Source organism: Mya arenaria, chromosome 5 (assembly GCF_026914265.1).
Source record: "Mya arenaria isolate MELC-2E11 chromosome 5, ASM2691426v1".
In the NCBI taxonomy this organism is placed as follows: domain Eukaryota; kingdom Metazoa; phylum Mollusca; class Bivalvia; order Myida; family Myidae; genus Mya; species Mya arenaria.
The window spans coordinates 7,790,234-7,808,910 of NC_069126.1; the positions used below are offsets into that span (position 1 = coordinate 7,790,234).

Genomic DNA, 18,677 nt, shown 5'->3' on the forward strand with positions numbered 1-18,677 from the left:
ATGTACATAGATCTAATTGAGGGCAAGTGCAGTGCAAAAGAACTGTTACTCTTGCTTCCATATTTTTAGAGTTATATTTTAAGTAATAGTAAAGTTTTGTCCGTGGCATATCTTGAAGAATATAAGAGTTATCAACTTGAAACTTCATATGTAGATAGATCTCATGGAGGGCAAGTGCAGTGCACAATAACAGTAACTCTTGCTTTCTTAGTTTTAAAATTATTGCCCTTTGTTAATTTTCATGCTTAAAGTTTTGTCCGGGGCATATCTTGAAGAATATAAGAGGTATCAACTTGAAACTTCATAGCTAGATAGATCTCATTGAGGGCAAGTGCAGTGCACAATAACAGTAACTCTTGCTTTCTTAGTTTTAAAGTTATTGCCCTTTGTTAATTTTCATGCTTAAAGTTTTGTCCGGGGCATATCTTGAAGAATATAAGAGGTATCAACTTGAAACTTCATAGCTAGATAGATCTCATTGAGGGCAAGTGCAGTGCACAAGAACCGTTACTCTTGCTGCCATGAAAAGACGACATATAGGGCTTACTTTTGTCGGCGGCGTCCGCGTCCCATTTTCGCTTGTCCAGGGTATATCTCCTAAACTATTAGTGGTATCAACTTGAAACTTCATATGTACATAGATCTAATTGAGGGCAAGTGCAGTGCACAAGAACTGTTACTCTTGCTTCCATATTTTTAGAGTTATTGCCCTTTGTTATTTTTCATGCTTAAAGTTTTGTCCGGGGCATATCTTGTAGAATATAAGAGTTATCAACTTGAAACTTCATATGTAGATAGATCTCATGGAGGGCAAGTGCAGTGCACAATAATAGTAACTCTTGCTTTCTTAGTTTTAAAATTATTGCCCTTTGTTAATTTTCATGCTTAAAGTTTTGTCCGGGGCATATCTTGAAGAATATAAGAGGTATCAACTTGAAACTTCATAGCTAGATAGATCTCATTGAGGGCAAGTGCAGTGCACAAGAACCGTTACTCTTGCTGCCATATTTTTAGAGTTATTGCCCTTTGTTAATTTTCTTGCTTAGGTTTTGTCCGTGGCATATCTCGTAAACTATAGGAGGTTTCAATCTGAAACTTATTCCGTAGGTATATCTGATTGAGGGTTCAAATGCCACCTACACTTGAAAGTTAAATGGCAACATCATTGTCTTTAAATGAATAAAATGCCAATCTAACAGCTATAATGTCGACAGTAAATAATTTGTCAGGCGACACATCCGACTCGCGGAGTTCTAGTGTTAAAATATTTCAACGACGAAAGATGATGAGTTTTTATCTGGATCGAAAAGAGATTGAGGACTACGACTAATATGGAGTAATGAGGCAAAATGGCACATAAAGTGTGAAACCATCTTTATTATCAGTTAATAAACACGTTTTCTGTTGTCACTCACATTTGGAATTGAGTACGAAAATCAAGGGTAACGAATGTGACAATATTTGTAATTCAACCAATTGTATTCAGCAAAAAGTGGAACGAGTCGGTGATATTAAAGATGTACTTTTACTCCCAAATTAGATTTACCACAATTAATAACATTGTTTAAAATTCCAAAAAGAATAAATAAATATCAGAAAAAAATGGCTATTATGAATGATACCGAGTTAAATTTGAAAGAAATGAGCATAAAACACGGTATTTATACCTTATGAGACTTAAGTAGACCACCGTTAATCCTAAAGCATTCACCAATCATTAATATTTTAGCGCTTTCCGCTATCAAATTCACGGTTAAAATATTATCAGTAGTTAATATTTTCCACATATGCATTATTTAGTAAGTAGTTTAAGGTTTATCACTCAAAAATTATGTGTGTTATACATGTGTATGTATTGATTATGAATAAGAGTGTCACTTTAAGCAATGTTACACTTCAACTCTTAAAATACGTCAACGGCTCTTATGGGCCCGCGCAGTTCGATGATGTTCTGGAGCAGGCGTCTTTGTTGGCGTCATACTTGAGGTTAAGGGGGCAGTTCCTATCATAGGCGCCGCTGGGTGCACACGTCATAAAGAACCCACATCCGGTGCACGAAGGGTAGTCCCCGTACGTGATTCCGGGGAGCGCCTGGCAGTCGGAGGTCTTTAAACAGCCCGCTGGAAAACAACGATACAATTTTAGTTCAGTACTTGAAATTCAACCCTTCGTTGGTATAATATAGCTGTGTTCTACCATAAAATGAAATTATGATGTAAGTAGGTTTTAAACACTGATCGGTGTTGTGGTACAGGTGTCCGCCTCACACCTTGATGAAACTTTTTCGGGGGGGGCGGGTGGAGGCGGAGGTACAGGGAGCGATCGTTGAAACATTTAAGCAAATAGAGGTAAAGGAAACCCTATAACACAGGAGGCTTCACCCCTTCTTGTCCCCACCGCGGCTTCAGCCGCCGCCCCCCCCCCCTCGTAAACTGTCTATGAGAGAGCGAGCACCGGGGTATGACACAGGATGTAATTGTAATCCCAGGGATGAAGAAGAAAGTGTTCTAAGTGATATCAAATAATCAAGCAGATGGAACATTTTCGCGTCCACCCCTGCACTTTCTAAACGTTTGTTTTTTGTTCTATCGTAACTTACGGTTCCCTCCCACGCGTGTGAAGTTGTTTTTCCCAGTATTCACCAGGCTCCCTCCTATCGGAATAGGCAGCTTATGTTGAACTGAAAATATCAAAATAAATGAGGATGACAGGAATGGATGGACATGACAATGAAACAAGTCGTACGATTACATGTTAACTACCAGACAAGCAATATTCATCTATCAATTAATCCAATAGTTTTGCGCTAAAAGTATGACCCGTATCCGGATGGCTCAATGGTGACCACATATTTTTTATTATATTGGTTTTGTTTGAAAGGGTTTACGGGCAGAAAAAGAATAGGCAACGATTGTACCTAAACAGATTAGAAACGATCTGTCTTGGCCTAGCAAGATTGAAAAAGTCAATATCAGTTCAAATAACAACAAAAAACAAACACCCAAATTGCAACAAATTCATAAACAGTCTGGGTTCGCACTCTAATATAGGTAATCAGTGTGCAACTCCCTTTCAAATGCTACCAAAAATTAAATGGGGTTACCGGGCAACCGAATTATACATTGTTGTCAATAGCTCGATGCGATCACTAGCTTATGTTTACATAGGATGCCTTAAAATAAAACTGCTCTTTCACAGATTGATTGTTTTGACAACTTTTTTGTCTTGAAATGAGACATTTTTCGCGTACATGTCTGGAAACCAGTGATATAAGACTGCTGACAATAGAGCGGAATTCATATTTACGTCTAAAAATTGATGTTTTTATGGCTAAAAGCGTTACTAACGCTTTAAGAAAAATAAAATTTTCGGCAATTTACCAAACAAATGAGATCTGTTCTATTGTGTCTGTATTGAAGGCACTCTTGCCAAAATGAGCTGATTCTGAGACAAACAAAATAAAAAAGGTCTAAACTGTCCATTTGTGATAGTGCATCTTTAAGTGGACACATATAGTATTCAGTACGTACTGGTGGTAGGCGCTAGTGTGGACTGGCGGACGGTGGTGGTTGTTGGTGTTGTTGGATTGGTTACCCCGGGAGCTCTGGTGGGCGGGGTCGCGGCTTGGGATACCGGCGTCAACCAGTCTGAAGTACACCACATTATTTTGTAAGCCATACATTAATACAAAATAAACCCCTTTATTGTTAAAACTTGTCTTCATCCGAAAATCAAGAGTGTCCGGTTTATACAGTGGCTAGCGCTTTCGCTTCTCACCAAGACGACCTGGGTTCGAATCCTGGCCTGGACGCATGTAAAGTTGATTGGTGGTCACCAAGCCGGACAAGTGGGGTTTCTCCGGGTTCTTCGCTTTCAGTCACAACATAAGGCCACACTCTCGCGTAACATCGTGAAAACGAGTGTGGCATTGTATAAGTTAACATAATTTTGTTCACAATCGTTGTAAAATAAACATATCATGACAAGATGAAACCTAACATAATTGTAAGCGACTCGTCTAATTCTAAGATAGTGCTTCAATTCGGCGAAAACTACTTTCAAATAGTAGCAACATACTCATCTAGATTAACTTTACCAACATGTGAACACATCACATGGCTCGTTGGCTCGAACTCGCTTGGCTCGAATTTCTTGTTTGCTCAAACTGGATGTTAAGAATCGATTTCTTTAAACTGAATTTTAGCATTCACGCTTGCCTCGAACTTTCCGAGGATCGAGGTATTTTCAAGGGTCCCTTGGAGTTCGAGCCAACGGGGTTCGACTATATATTCAAAAACATGCAACCAATACTGACATTTAGAGAGTTCACATATGTAGGGAAGACCGTTATCACAGTCACGATCGTTGAGCCGGTCAGTGGTAGTCAGGTACTCGGCGCAGTGCTCTATCCCTCCGCCATTGTTGGGCTCCCCTGACCGCCAGTTTCTGGAAAGAAAAGGAAAAAGAAAAAGGTATAAAGTAAATATCACGTAAGGCCGGTCATTCGTAGTTTGGTTTCCGGCACAGTGCTATCTTCCTCCGCCTTTGTAAGGCTCCCCCGACCGCCAGTTCTTGGAAGCAAAGGGAAATTGTTTTACAAATGGTATAAAATTGATGACAGTTAAGGGAGATTGTAATCCCACTTGAGATTTTTAGCAGGTCAGTGGAAGTCAGGTTTATTCGGCGCAGTGCTCTCTCACTCCGGCTTGTTTGGGTTCTCCTTAAACAATGGTTTTAAACTGATCTAAATCCAATTATAAATCTACGCTGTAGGGGGAGTGTGTTTGGGGTGGGGGTGGGGTGGTGTGGGGGGGGGGGGGGTCTAGCATCACATGCAGTCGGTCACTTGGTGGCTGTCAGGTATTCGGCACCGTTGTCTCTTCCCCTATCTTTCTTTGGTTGGTTCACCTGTGTATATATAGAACAGAATAACACAAAAGTGACATGTCTCCACCCCTCAATAGGTTCGTACAGGGCCTAAAAAACCTGTAGGCCCGATGATTATATGTGAGTTTGGGGACTTTTATATGCACATTACACACAATCAATTTTTCTTGCAATGATTACCATGAAACCAAGCAATACACTCTGCATGTAGTTTTTATTAATACAAAACTTGCTTTCGTTAAAATAAAACAAACTTTTGAGTTGTTCAAAGTGTTTGAATAGCTATTATTTTCATTGCATTTTGGGTTATTCACAATTAGTCATTTTAAAAAAAAAATGTATGCCCAGGCCTCCTAGGCCTATATGTAGCTACGCTATTGATCAATCAAATTCCATCAATTCAGGCCGGGGTTGACTTATAGGGATTTTGGAATTTTAACCTTTGTTAAGTTTTAAAAGCTTTCTTACTCAGTAACGAATAAAACGTATGAGATGATACGCATTGAGTTATATCAGTACATCATGGAAAATATGTACGTCTGTTTTGGTTTTGTACCCTTTCAGCTTTTAAATCTGATACTTTGATATTGCACATGCGCCATTATACGTCTTACACCACGTTAGCGTTGAGGGAGGTGCCATCGTGCCAGTGGTAGTAGTTGTTGTCACGGCGGGGTCGGTTGTTGAGGCCCGTCCAGAAGTTAGTCAACTTCTGTGTCGTCTGCAGCTTCGCCAACTCACCAATCAACCATTGCTGAAGAGCAGAACGTGTATCTGGTCAAATATCTCGAGCATCAAGCTACATTTTGATTTGTATTGATATTTATTTATAAGGTTTAATTTAGTAATTTATTTCCAACCAAAAGGCTGGGAGCTATGGTGATGAGTGGACTATTTCGTATGATAGGCCTTTCAAATATGTACTTAATAAGTTAGCTATACAGTCGAACCCGGTTGGCTCGAATTCCTCTTTAACTCGAACTGGATGTAAAGGACCGATCTCTTGAACCTAGTGAAAACATTCCCCGTTTGGCTCGAATTTTTCGAGGCTCGAGATACTTTTAACGATCCCGTGGAGTTCGAGCCAATGAGGTTCGACTGTAGTTAATAGTATGATGAAGTTATGCCCCCTTTAAAAATACAAATGTTTGTGTGTCTGCCAATTGGTCGGTTGTTCGGTAGATCAGGTCTTGTCCGCACAACTTAAAAACGGTTTAATAAAAAAGGTAGGACTTTTTTGTAAGGTTCATCGTGAATAGTTGATAGCCAGGGCGTTAAAGGAATGACACCCAAACAACCAATATAGGCATTTACCTTTTCTGCGGCCGAGTCTATCTTGACCATCTGACCCTGTTGTCGGCGACAGTTGATCATGGCGTTTTCCCATGTCTTCGTGTCTGATTGGTCCGATATGAAGTAGCACGTGGCACTTCCGGGACGCTCCTTCCAGCCCGGCGGACACGTCCCTAGGTCAGCTTTAACAATAAATGTTTAAACTGTATAGGTAAATGCTTTCATTGATATTGTTATCAAAACATGTTCATGAAAGAAAATCGAGCAAGACGACCTTCTTTTATTTCGGTCGGCATGAAATCGGGGTACTGTGGAATGTGTTAGTGTATATCAGCGTATAATGTAATATTTCAGTTTATTCACAGAAAAACAATACAGTCACAGATCGATGTGTCAAAGTCGTTCAGACCTCGGGAAATACTTCGAGATGGCGAACAATCGATATAACCGAAAAAAAATAAAATGTCTAACTAAACCTCATGACATTGAAAAAGTTCCATACATAACCGAAAAATCGAGATACCCGAGTTCGGCATAACGAGTTTCGAATGTAACTTAATTTTAAATAGCGAGCTTGTAATATAACTCAGTAACAGATTTTGGATGAGGGCACTCCCCCCGCCCCGTCCCCCCGCCCCCCCCCCCCCCCCTAAAAAAAATAAATAAATAAATAAAATAATAAATAGATTATCTACTGGAAGGGTACGTACAGTCAATTATAGAAATCGCTTACGTGAGTTAGTAGGACAACCAATCAGTTCTAGCCGGAGAGACGGACGGCCAACGTGTGACACGACCTGCAGCCGGATGTAGCGTGCGACGATAGGACATGGAAATATGTGTGTAATGGGCGTGTCGGTGTCCGTATTACCAACAAACACCTGCAAGTGCATTTCTGATTTAAGATTTTAATTTATACTTATTTATTTTTATTATTATATTTTTTTAAAAAAACAGTACTGGTGTCCAATGTTAGAGGCCATGAGAGGGTACCCGTGGTGGGTATCGACCCCACAGCCTCTTCAGGTGAGAGGTAAAAACCAATATAGATGTGCATTTTAGAGGCCATGAGAGGGTACCCCTGGTGGGTATCGACCCCACAGTCTCTTCAGGTGAGAGGTAAAAACCAGTATAGATGTGCATTTTAGAGGCCATGAGAGGGTACCCCTGGTGGGTATCGACCCCACAGCCTCTTCAGGTGAGAGGTAAAAACCAATATAGATGTGCATTTTAGAGGCCATGAGAGGGTACCCCTGGTGGGTATCGACCCCACAACCTCTTAGATGAGAGGCAAAAACCAGTATTAATGTCCATTTTAAGAGGCCATTGAAGGGTATCCCTGGTGGGTATCGACCCCACAACCCTTCAGATGAGAGGCAAAAACCAGTATTAATGTCCATTTTTAGAGGCCATGAGAGGGTACCCCTGGTGGGTATCGACCCCACAACCTCTTAGATGAGAGGCAAAAACCAGTATTAATGTCCATTTTTAGAAGCCATGAGAGGGTACCCCTGGTGGGTATCGACCCCACAACCTCTTAGATGAGAGGCAGACATCTAAACCATTTTTCGACTCTCGTTTGTAGAATACCTTTGAAAGCATAATGGTCGATCTTTAATACGCAATGTCACTAACCTGGTCTTGTCCGTTTGCGTCCTTCACCGTGTTCCACGTGTGTCCGTCGTCACTGTAGAGCACCTTGTATCCGGTCGTCCACTCCGCACAGCACCCGGTGGAAGGGTTCACGTGGCGCCCCTGGGTTGTCACCCCGTGCACGATCGTCAACCAGTTCATCTTCACCTGCAGGGACCCGGGGTAACGGAGAACAATGACTGACAAGGGGCAATATTCACTGAGTTTTAGACTTAGGCTTTAGACGCAGACTTAGAAAATTGAAATATAAATTGTTTCAAAACATTTTATTTATAACTCTTGTGTTTACAAAAGATGTCTGTTTGATTATAGAAAAGATTATTTAAAATAGGTACAACCATATTTACCATCTTTGCTTCTTAACCTTTTCAAAGCATTTATCAATGTCTATATTTTTTTACAAAAGTAGTCTGTTTGATTGTAGAACAGAATATTTGTTAACATATTTGCTCCTATCATAGCATTTTGACAACAAAATGAAGATTTTGCCTTTTCTGAGTCCGGGTCGCAAACTCAGACTGAAGACGTTAGTAAATACGGGCCCAGTATGTTTAAACAATGTAATGACTAAGTTTATTCCACTCAAAATTTTCTTAAGAACATTTTAGGCTACTTTAATTATGCCCTTATATATTATGTATATACATGTGCAGTCAAACTTGGTTGCAGGGCCACCTGCTTTAAAAGGTCACCTGCCTTATCGGACCACATCAAATTAACCCCGTATGTTTTTATAATAGTATACACTTTCAATTTGTATAATTGATTTGCTGAGGATTCGGAAGCATTGCCGATTTATTCATTAAAAAATACGAAACAAAACTGACTTGTATCAGAAATTCACTTAAATTAGATACCACTTGATAATGCCTGTGATACCCAGAGCCAGAATTCTGTAACGCCTTAACTAAGAGTTATGAAACTTCAACGGTTAGCTTTAATTACAATCACACTTTAGTACAGTGTGTGTATACCACGTGAGAAATTGCGTCATAAATGCTACGTCGGAAGGCAATATTATGCTTCGAATGAAGACCTTAAAGAAAGATAAATGTACTATTATTTCACCATTTTAAATGAAACATAGCACAGTCTACGCCGCTAAAGGAGCCCTGCCTTCAGTCGTTTACCAGAGTTTGATTGAAAGTTTAGTTTCTTAAAACACTTCGACAAACCCTTTCACAATACGGCCGTCTGACGGAGCACTGTCAAAACATTAATTTGAAAACAGGTCTGTCTGAGTGTTTGATAAAACTAATCACCTGATGAAACTTCGGTAATAAAAGGAATGCGGGACTCTTTAAGCGACATAGACTGTCCTTTGTTTTATTTAAAATGGTGTAGTTAATGAAAAGCTATCTTTGATTTAAGTCTTTTTTAAGCAAAATATTGCCTTCCGACGTAGCATAAATGATATGTAATTTATCGCGTGGTATACACACACTGTGGTATGTCCTACTAACTATTCTAAAATCATATCATATGTCAACATTTAGAAAAGCTTTAGACTTATCTTGACGTCATTTTCTGACGCCAATTCACTGCATGGATACTGACTTTTTTCAAAGTTTTTTGTCAAAGAAATCAACGTGTTTAATATATGCACGTGCTTGTAAAATAGCTCAGTTTGTGGAATAAACATTGTATTTTATTCCTTTTTTTAATATTGTCTAAATGTTATTCAATTTGGTATTTGCATGAAGCTAATAGGACAATGCTAGAAATATGATTTAAAATAATTAAAATTCGTTGTTTTGCATTCACGCCATACGATCGAGGCAATCTACAGCTGCACATCACTTTAAAGTCCTACCTGTATCCAAGGGTTGCTATCGGCTGGATCGGCGGTCCAGGCGCCCTCAAGGCCCCTTTGGACGTCAACATCCGTGTAAAGGCGACCCCTGTGCGCATTATTGGCGATTGCGAGCCGGGAAGAAGAAGACAGTTGCCCGTCCGGCACGCCCCGGGGACCAGACACTAGGAACTCGTGACACTGGGTTACGCCTTAAGGAAGAACATATATCGTGAACAAGTTATGTGCGTGAAGATGTACACGATATCGCGTTACTGGCAGTGTTGAGTCGGGAAGACGCGGAAAGCCGCCCATCCGGCACGCGCCGGTGACCTTAAGCGTGACACTGTGCTACAGCTTAAGCGAGAACATACATCATGAACCATTAATGACCGAGTGCGCGTTGCTGATAAGGGCGAGCCGAGAATAGGCGGACAGCCGCCCGTCCCGGCACATCCCGGTGACCGGAAGCTAGGTCATAATACTTAAAACTATCAAAGTTTCAGAAAAGGTCTAGTTTTGCTTTTTTTTGGTTATTTTAGAACAAAACGTTACCTGTTTGATTTTTGCTAACGCTGTTTCCCACACCAAAGCCCGCGCTGTTGCCGCCGCCGCCGCCGCCGACGTTGATTGGAATAATACCCGGCGGCAGGTTGGGTTGCGTGGTGGCTGCGCGCGTTTGCGGTGGTGCAGCTGTCGTTGTTGGTGGGGTGGCCCTTGTCGCGGTGGTGACGGGGATGTTTGGGGTGGTGACGGGCTGTTTTCTCGTGGTTGTCATTTGAACAGGCTGACCCAGAGTCACCACGCATTGATAGTCGATCTGATAATCGCCAAATATTTATTTGTTTTTAATGCATACTGTGATATTTCTACGTAAACAGTTTGTATATTTAAGGCCAAGAAAAAATAAAGATGAGTTTATCAGCTACCAAAGAGCGTGCATGTTTACCTCATTTAGGGACGATTCAAGAAGTTGGTGTTAGAGGGGTCGTATCTCTGGGGCGTAACTTTTTTACTTGCGCCTACCCATACGAACCGAAACTTATTTGGTTAAAATGCAGGTGCCCACACCACCCGGATCCGCTAGTGTCATTGTTTTTTATTCCTACTTTGCCTAATTAATCAATTGTTAAAAACAGTTTACATAATGTATTTGTGTTGGTTCAATACATATGATTTTAAACACCAAATCCAAATTTGTAAAAAAAATCCAACCTGCAGGTACTTGGAGACCCCTGGGCACGGGTCCTCGTGCATGAACGAATAGTCCGCCTGCACGACGCACGTGTTGTGCCCATGACAGCCGCTTTTCACCGCCTGTAGACTGACACTGGTCGATCGGCAGTTAAGGTTCTGAATACAGGAAATACATAATCGCTGGTTCACAATCAAAGCGCGAATGCGCTGAAAGACTATCTGCAGGCAAATATGTGAGAGTTGCAAATTTTATTTGAACAATGGGAATGGGTAAAGGGCAAATATAAGTTATAAAGCATGCCCCTTTCAATCGTTTTCGCTGCTTTGATTAGATAGCATACCGTAAGGCAAGTTTTATGAACATACACGTTTTAATTGTTTATGGAAAATGATTTGATTTTACGAACAAATTTAGTAACAATTCCTTTCACAATGCAGAGCTTATCAGATGGTCTTTTTTCAGCGGTGAGGACAAACATGTGGTCAGTTAATGTATACATGTAGAAACTATGTTTAGAATATCGGTCAGTTAATGCAGTTAAACAATTTTTAGATTATCGGAACTTGTCTGTTCTAAGAAGAAGAATATGATTGTGCTTTTTAAAGTTTATTGATAAATTTAATGTTAGTTTTGTAGAAATAGTACTAGTGCTGTTTTGAATGCTTCGTACTCTTTGGATGTTTTACAGGTTTAATCCGAACTACTTTGCTTCACCAAACGTATGCATGACTCACTGTCGTATCAGGGCATGTGTGCTTATATAAATTGAAAGCCTAATGTCTAAAACTATGCCAAGAATACACAGGAGCGAAGCTTTTATGCCAAAAAAAAAATGAAAACATCTCATGAGAAATATAATCGCCAAAAATCATAGAATGAATAATATCTTGTTATTGTGTAGCAGGTAAATTTAAGTATTTGAAGCATAAGCAACGCTTAACCTGAAATACAACTTTTTTGACACACAGCCAGTCATTTTTGTTTCTTATCTCTTCAAAGTAAAATAAAAAAATGCACCATTACAAATAAGCGTGCTTCTGGGTCACGTCAGGTTATATAATAACAAACCCTGCAGGCGATGCGGTCGGTAAAAAATTCTGGAACATCATGGGCTAAAATCGGAGTGAATATCATTATGTTACCTTCCTACCAAAGCTTCCATTATTTTGACCCACACTTATCTGATAAATATAGCGATCTAAAAATAGTTATATTCTGCTAAAAATAAAACGCCGGGATACAGAATTACAGCGCGGAAATAGCCGAACAAGCATAAACTCATACTCGGACTGCAACACAACCAATCTATTTTTATGGTTTCGACGTCATCCTGCTAAACATAGAGCGCATTGAGACAAAAAATGGGTTAAAACGACATGAATAGAAGTAGTTCTTTGGAGTTTGCGGTCTTAAGACTACCTGCGCGCATGCGCAGATAGTCTAAAAATACTTGAAACTACTATTTTACACTGCAGGGCTCGTTTTATTAAATAATTTTAGTCTGTTCAATTCATTGTTTATGCTACTTATCATTTCTTATTTTCAGTATCAAGATATTGTCGTCACGTGAAAAAATGGCCACGTCTTAAATTTACTCTGGGCTTTCAGCATAGTTATTTGTATTTTTATAATAATTCATTCGAGCAAGGTGAACTATGTTAATGCTGAGCTGCTTTGCTGCATAAACGTATGTCCTGTTTTGTTTTGTTTTGTTTTGTTTTGTTCCAAAATGAGCATACCGAGAATTGTTGGCCCAAGTAGTTACACGTGGCAGTCTGCGTGCGTCCGAACAACACCGAGTTGATCTGGATCAGTTGACCAAATGGGCAGGTGATGAGGTCAAACATGGACTCGCACACAGTCTTGTCAATGGCATCTGGATATAATGATAATGCATTGAAAACTACAGGGACGAGCCCATTAGTTAAATAATAGAGGCTCGGAGCAAAGGCCTGAAGATATTGAACTAGAGTCACAAACGTATAAAACATATACACGAAATACCACTCACAGGTCAAAAAAGATTTGACAAAAAATGATAGGATTCGGCCTTGGGACGATCATTGGAACACGAGGGATTGAAACTAGTTTGTATGGCCTAAAGTCACACTTGTCCAAACATTTGTAAAAAATACAAAATTAAAAATATAAACCACATCATTGTAAGTCACAAACAAGTTGACTTTGGTATGCCCTTATACACTTCCAGGGGCGGTTCCAAGAATACATAACTGGGGAGGGGGGCACCATCGCCAAACCCCCTTAAACTTTTATTTCACTGAGGTATTGAAATGACATGTATTAAAATCAAGTTAAGGTCAAAACTATGGGGATAGGGGGGCATGGGCCCTACAAGGAGAGAGATATAAATATTAGCTCTCAGCTTTCTTCTTAATTCTTAATTATCATGTATGTAATTTATGTATTTGCTTAATGTACTTATATACAATAAATATTGTTTAAACCAAATTGAGCCCGATTATCCAACATTACATGCACTTTCTAGGCTGTATCGCTTTATCTTAATACCTTATAATATGTAGACCCTTTTGGTCTTAAAGTATTTGAATACTGTTTATTTCAAATCCATTTTTAATATAATTTTTATCTTGTAAAATCTTTATTTAAAAGTGACACTCTTAGGCCAAAAAAAATACCTGTGTTTCCGGTAACCCGACCGACCCTATTTTTTCCTCGCCTACCCTAATCTTTTTTTTTGACATAAAAGTAAAAAATAAATATAAATTCTATCGTAAAAAAAATATTTATTTTTTAATATATCGTCATTATTTTCGTTGTTTGTCTTTCTATGTCCCCGGAGAATAAACTTTCATACCTTATTACGTATTAACGAGACGCTATGTCAACAGGAAAACAAATTGGCAAACGCATGTTTACGGTCCAAACACGTGGTTAATCACAAGTGACATATTTTGCTGTCTTTAAAATGAAAAAAATAGGATTATAGATCGCGGTGTGATTTATCCATGTCCAAAATAAAACTTACTTTTTTTACGATTAGACTTTGCGTATATCATGCAAGCTTCTTACGATTAGGCTTTGCGAATTCATGCAGGCTAGCTGCCAGGTTCCAATACACATTTCATTAATCGTTACATTAATTTATCCGCAATTATCAATGGTTATTTATTTCGCCTTATTTTAATAAGTCCCATCAACTGAAATCCAAACAAAAACCTTCGAAAGTTAATGACACAATGAATGTGTCGGCAACAGATCAAACGGTACAATTTGTGACGTCAGAGCACGAGCGGTGATACTATCAAAGGCGCGTGGCTATGGTTTGTATTTAATTCGGTCAGTCGGATACCGTATGATCCCATTTGATTGCCAGGATTTCGCCTAGGCTGGTAAGATAATACCATACGATCGAAAAAATAATAATCAATAATTGTCGTCTGGGAATCTTATAACAATGACCGAAACGTTTTAATTCACTATAAATATGAATGAAACTTTGATCATACGAAAATAAGATAAGTAAAATAAATCCATATCCGCGTTTACTTGTTCTATTTTAAAAAAAAATTGTACTTCCACTTGAAGGCCTAGTTTAAGGAGCTCACAGTTGACAAGAAAATCGGTGATTTCCCTCAAGCAAATTAACAAATTTAGTTGATAATTGACTGCTTGGGTAGAACATTATCACAGATTTGTAGAAATTGAAGTGCTTGATTTGTTGTAAAAAACGATCGCGACTTATAAACGAGTATTGTATACAAAAACACCTGATTTCATGGGCAAAATTGGCGGGAAAATACGGTAGTCGAAGGTAAGGAAATGATTTCAGACATTAAACAATGCTGTTCTTCTCTGACTTTTTGTAAATTATGAAACGCTTAGATATAACATAATTGATCTGATTCAACAGAAAATTGCATGATATGGAAACTGTTAAAAGAAGGAAAAAATCCCGACCGACCGTATTATTTTTCGCCATGTAACCGGAAACACAGGTATTTTTTTGCCTTATTCATAATCAGTACATACACATGCATAACAAACATCAATTTTGACTGATAAACCTTTAGCTTCTTACTAAAAAATGCATTAATCAAAAATATTAATTACTGATCACAAGATTGTAACCGTGTATTTAATAGTAGAAAGCGCAAAAAATATTAAATGATTGGTGAATACTAAAAGATTGTGGTCTACTATAGTCTTATAAGGTAGAAATACCGTGTTTTATGCTCTTTTCTTTCAAATTAAACTCAGTACCTTTCATAAGAATCATTGTTGTCGAAATTTATTCATACTTTTTGGAATATTAAACAATATAATTAATTGTGGTTAATCTTATTTGGAGGTAAGAGTGCATCTTTAAGCATTATTCAAAGTTAGCAAGTCCTGCTACAAGGGCTATTTACGCATGGACCATATTATAGGGTCATTTCACCAAGAATTGTTTTGGTCCCGAGAGTACCGGATCCCTTTTTTAGTCGATCGGCCCTAGTTTTGCAAAATAAGTCGGGAACCTGCGTGCACTAACGTGCACTAACCTAAACCTTCGAGGGTCGGGTACCTAAAAAGTGATCGGCTACTGTTTTTAATCAAGTCCGTGGTTCATTGGTCGGGACTCAATCGGCTTAAAAAGTGGGGAGTATTGGAGGCGATTCAGGACGACAATCTGGTCGATCAAAAAAATAAATCATCGGGGATAATCTGGTACAGATCGGGCCGACTGGAAAAAAACAATCCTTGGTGAAATGGGGGTATAACTCACCGATTCCTGAGAAGAGGAGAAGCATTCCTGAAACAAACAATAGATCGAGTACAGTCAAAACTTGACGAAGTCTTTGGGACCTTTGGAAATATTTCGAAATAACGAGCATTCGATATAACCGAAAAACAAACAGTGTATAACTTTATTAAAAACATTCGAAAAAAGTTCGACACAAGCAGACTATCAAGATTATTGAGATAGAAATGGCGAGTTTCGACTGTATTTCCAATACTATCAGGTAAGGACCAAAAACTTAATTTGTTTCCAATCAAATTTAACAATACAAGCTTTTAAATTTATTTGAAAATTTGAGTACGTCTACGGTTGAAGCTTTACGAAATTCACTCATAAATAAAACTATTTTTGTGCGATTCTGCAAATGTTTTTTTTCTTTCTAAATTGTTTTAGATTCACGTGTATACTTACCAATGAAAGATACCCGTAAAAATCCCATGTTTGTATCCAAATACATAATAAATATATATAAAACAATGAGTTTCGTTAAAGGACCGCTGAGAATAAAAGAAATCACATATTTGACTTTCGACAGCGAGTGATTTTTTGTATAAGGAGATAATCTTCCCTTAACATTGAGAAATGGACGTAAAAGGTCAAATGTAGATGACATTAAGTTGAAGGGTGTTGTTTACACGTTACCATGGTGATTTGTATATAAGGACGATTATTTGTACTCACTCCTTTTCGAACAAAATGGATGTTTATGCCTTGATGGGCATTGAAAACTGGAACAATCCACTTGAGAACGCGGGGTGAAGTTTATTTGAAGACAGAGACAACTCGGCATTAGATGTGTTTGAAAAACAATTTTAGGTGGAGATTTTTTGCGGTTCGATTATACATGTCAATTTATCTAAAGTTGATAACTCCTTCCGTAGCAAATCGCGGAACACAGTTACAATATCCATGGTAACCTCTGTCGAATTTTCTTTCCTAATTATCAATGTACGGTCGGTATGGTGGAGTTAAATGTGTTAAAGGGACTAAAGACCAGATGATGCATTTGAATGAAAAAAATGAAAATTGTCAAAAACTTACGTTAAATTTATATCATTGTGTACATCTCATTGAATCATACTTACTGATGTATCAAATCGCTTACGACATATGAATCTTTCTCGGTTTTTGCGTATTTTCCAAATCGAAATTAACTGGGGTTGTCTTCCACGTAAATTCTATTCAATTTAAAAATAGATTCGGTATATGTATCTTTATGATCATGTCACATTCACACGCTTAATAAATTCACTATAAACTTGGAAATCATTATGCGCTAATTTTACACGGTTTAACTCACCTGCGACAGCAAAACATATTCTTTTTATCACGTAAAATGACGTATTATCGGCCTCATATTTGCTCGTATTGATAATTCAAGTCTTGTCTGGTGGAAATACTGTATTTGCCGATTTTGGCATCATCTGGTGTCTTGTCCCTTTAAACCATGTATTCTATATATGTTTGGCGTCAAGAGGTTACATTCTCCATATATTGTATTTGCTCTGTGTGTCTGTACTACTCTGTATTATAAAAGGCCACGAAAGAAAATGTTTAGTTTCTCAGCCATTTAAAAAAAAGAGAAAAAAGAGGGATCGCGGATTTTTATTTTATTTCCCTCACTGTTATGTATTATTTCTTCGCCCAAACTAGTTAATTCTAAAACAACAGCATTCGCATATGGTGTTCAAAACAGTAAATGTGGTATGCAACTGAAATTGAATCTGATAATCCTATGTAATGAACAGGTTTAAATGATCATTATCAGCAATATAGTGATAAGTTACACTTAAAAAACAATAAAAATCATATCGTCGAATTGATACCGTTCAAATTCTGTGACGTAAAATGTGGCGTTCACTGTGACAACACACTACACACAATATAAAAACAAACAAACAAGGACATCTCTCTCTCTCTCTCTCTCTCTCTCTCTCTCTCTCTCTCTCTCTCTCTCTCTCTCTCTCTCTCTCTCTCTCTCTCTCTCTCTCTCTCTCTCTCCTTGCTTTTACCCTTTTCTTATTTCATATTTTTTCACATCCTCTAAAATGTCAGTATGTGTTTACCATATCCTTTAATGTGTACATAAAACAGGTAAAGCTCATAACGATGCTGTGTCTAAGAAACTAAGCATTCTTTAGATTTGGCCTTTGGCCTGACATGTTAATTTACATCAGAATACCTTCTTTAGATCTACAGCGGGAGTTTTCGTTATTGCCATACATACAAGCGTTCCTATGTTGACACTTGAAATATATCTCAAATCAGTGTAAGGTTATTAAATGTGTACACCCTTTGACTAAATTTAGAATATTATTTATTCTAATAAATTATTTCATATATAATGACCCCAAGCGTTAACAATTTCACGCTAACGTCATGCCTTTCATATCCTGTTTCCGTACACTGTTTATATTTGTCTGACAAACATGGGCATTAGCTGCCTCAACTCCCCCACGATCCCGCTGATAAAGTGAGATTTTATTGGGCTGTTGAAGGCGGTTGACTTCGATTTCTTTCACGAAATAATCCCGAGTAATGGGGACGAACTTTAATTGATGTCCTTGTAAAAGTACATTTAACAGATCACTACTGCCGTTTTACACCCAAGTTGTCTTAAAATCAGCACATACTGGCGACTTCTCAGAGATGTAGGCGGCGTAGGTGACGCTGTCGTCATCCCCAGCATGATAGGCGGTGTTGTCTTCGTTCTCAGTCAGCGTCGTAGGCGACGTAGGCGGGGTTGTCATCGTCCCCAAGAGTAATAGGGGGTGGGGGGGGGGAATACTCGTATTCAGCATCGGTGGTGGAGGCGTTGGCGACGTTGACGGCCTAATCGGCGTTGGCGTCGTTATCAGCGTAGTAGGTGGCGTTACCTGTGTTCCAATCAAATGTAAAATATTTCTGAAAACAAAATATGTATTGGCAAAAGGTTTCGAAAAAAATAAAACATTTTAAGTTCTAAATATATTAAGATGAAGAAATTATGGGCGAACAATAAACAAAGGTTTTCGTCGGCATCAGGATACGAACTGAGTACCTCTGGGCCTTTTGTCCGCGACCTTATCCACTGCACCACTTGGTTCAGATAC

At 38.6% G+C, this 18,677-nt stretch overlaps 1 protein-coding gene across 1 annotated transcript; it reads right to left on the minus strand.

Moving 5' to 3' along the window:
* Positions 1-1,473: 1,473 nt before the first annotated feature.
* On the minus strand, positions 1,474-18,335 carry LOC128234426 (uncharacterized). Its single transcript, XM_052948663.1, has 12 exons — positions 18,219-18,335; positions 10,841-10,978; positions 10,181-10,445; positions 9,647-9,837; positions 7,816-7,980; positions 6,914-7,061; positions 6,202-6,362; positions 5,502-5,641; positions 4,316-4,446; positions 3,531-3,647; positions 2,600-2,680; positions 1,474-2,120 (listed from the first exon to the last, which is right to left on the minus strand). Exons 1-12 carry the CDS (start codon positions 18,333-18,335, stop codon positions 1,924-1,926), a joined length of 1,851 nt encoding a protein of 616 aa, XP_052804623.1. The 3' UTR covers positions 1,474-1,923.
* Positions 18,336-18,677: the final 342 nt, after the last annotated feature.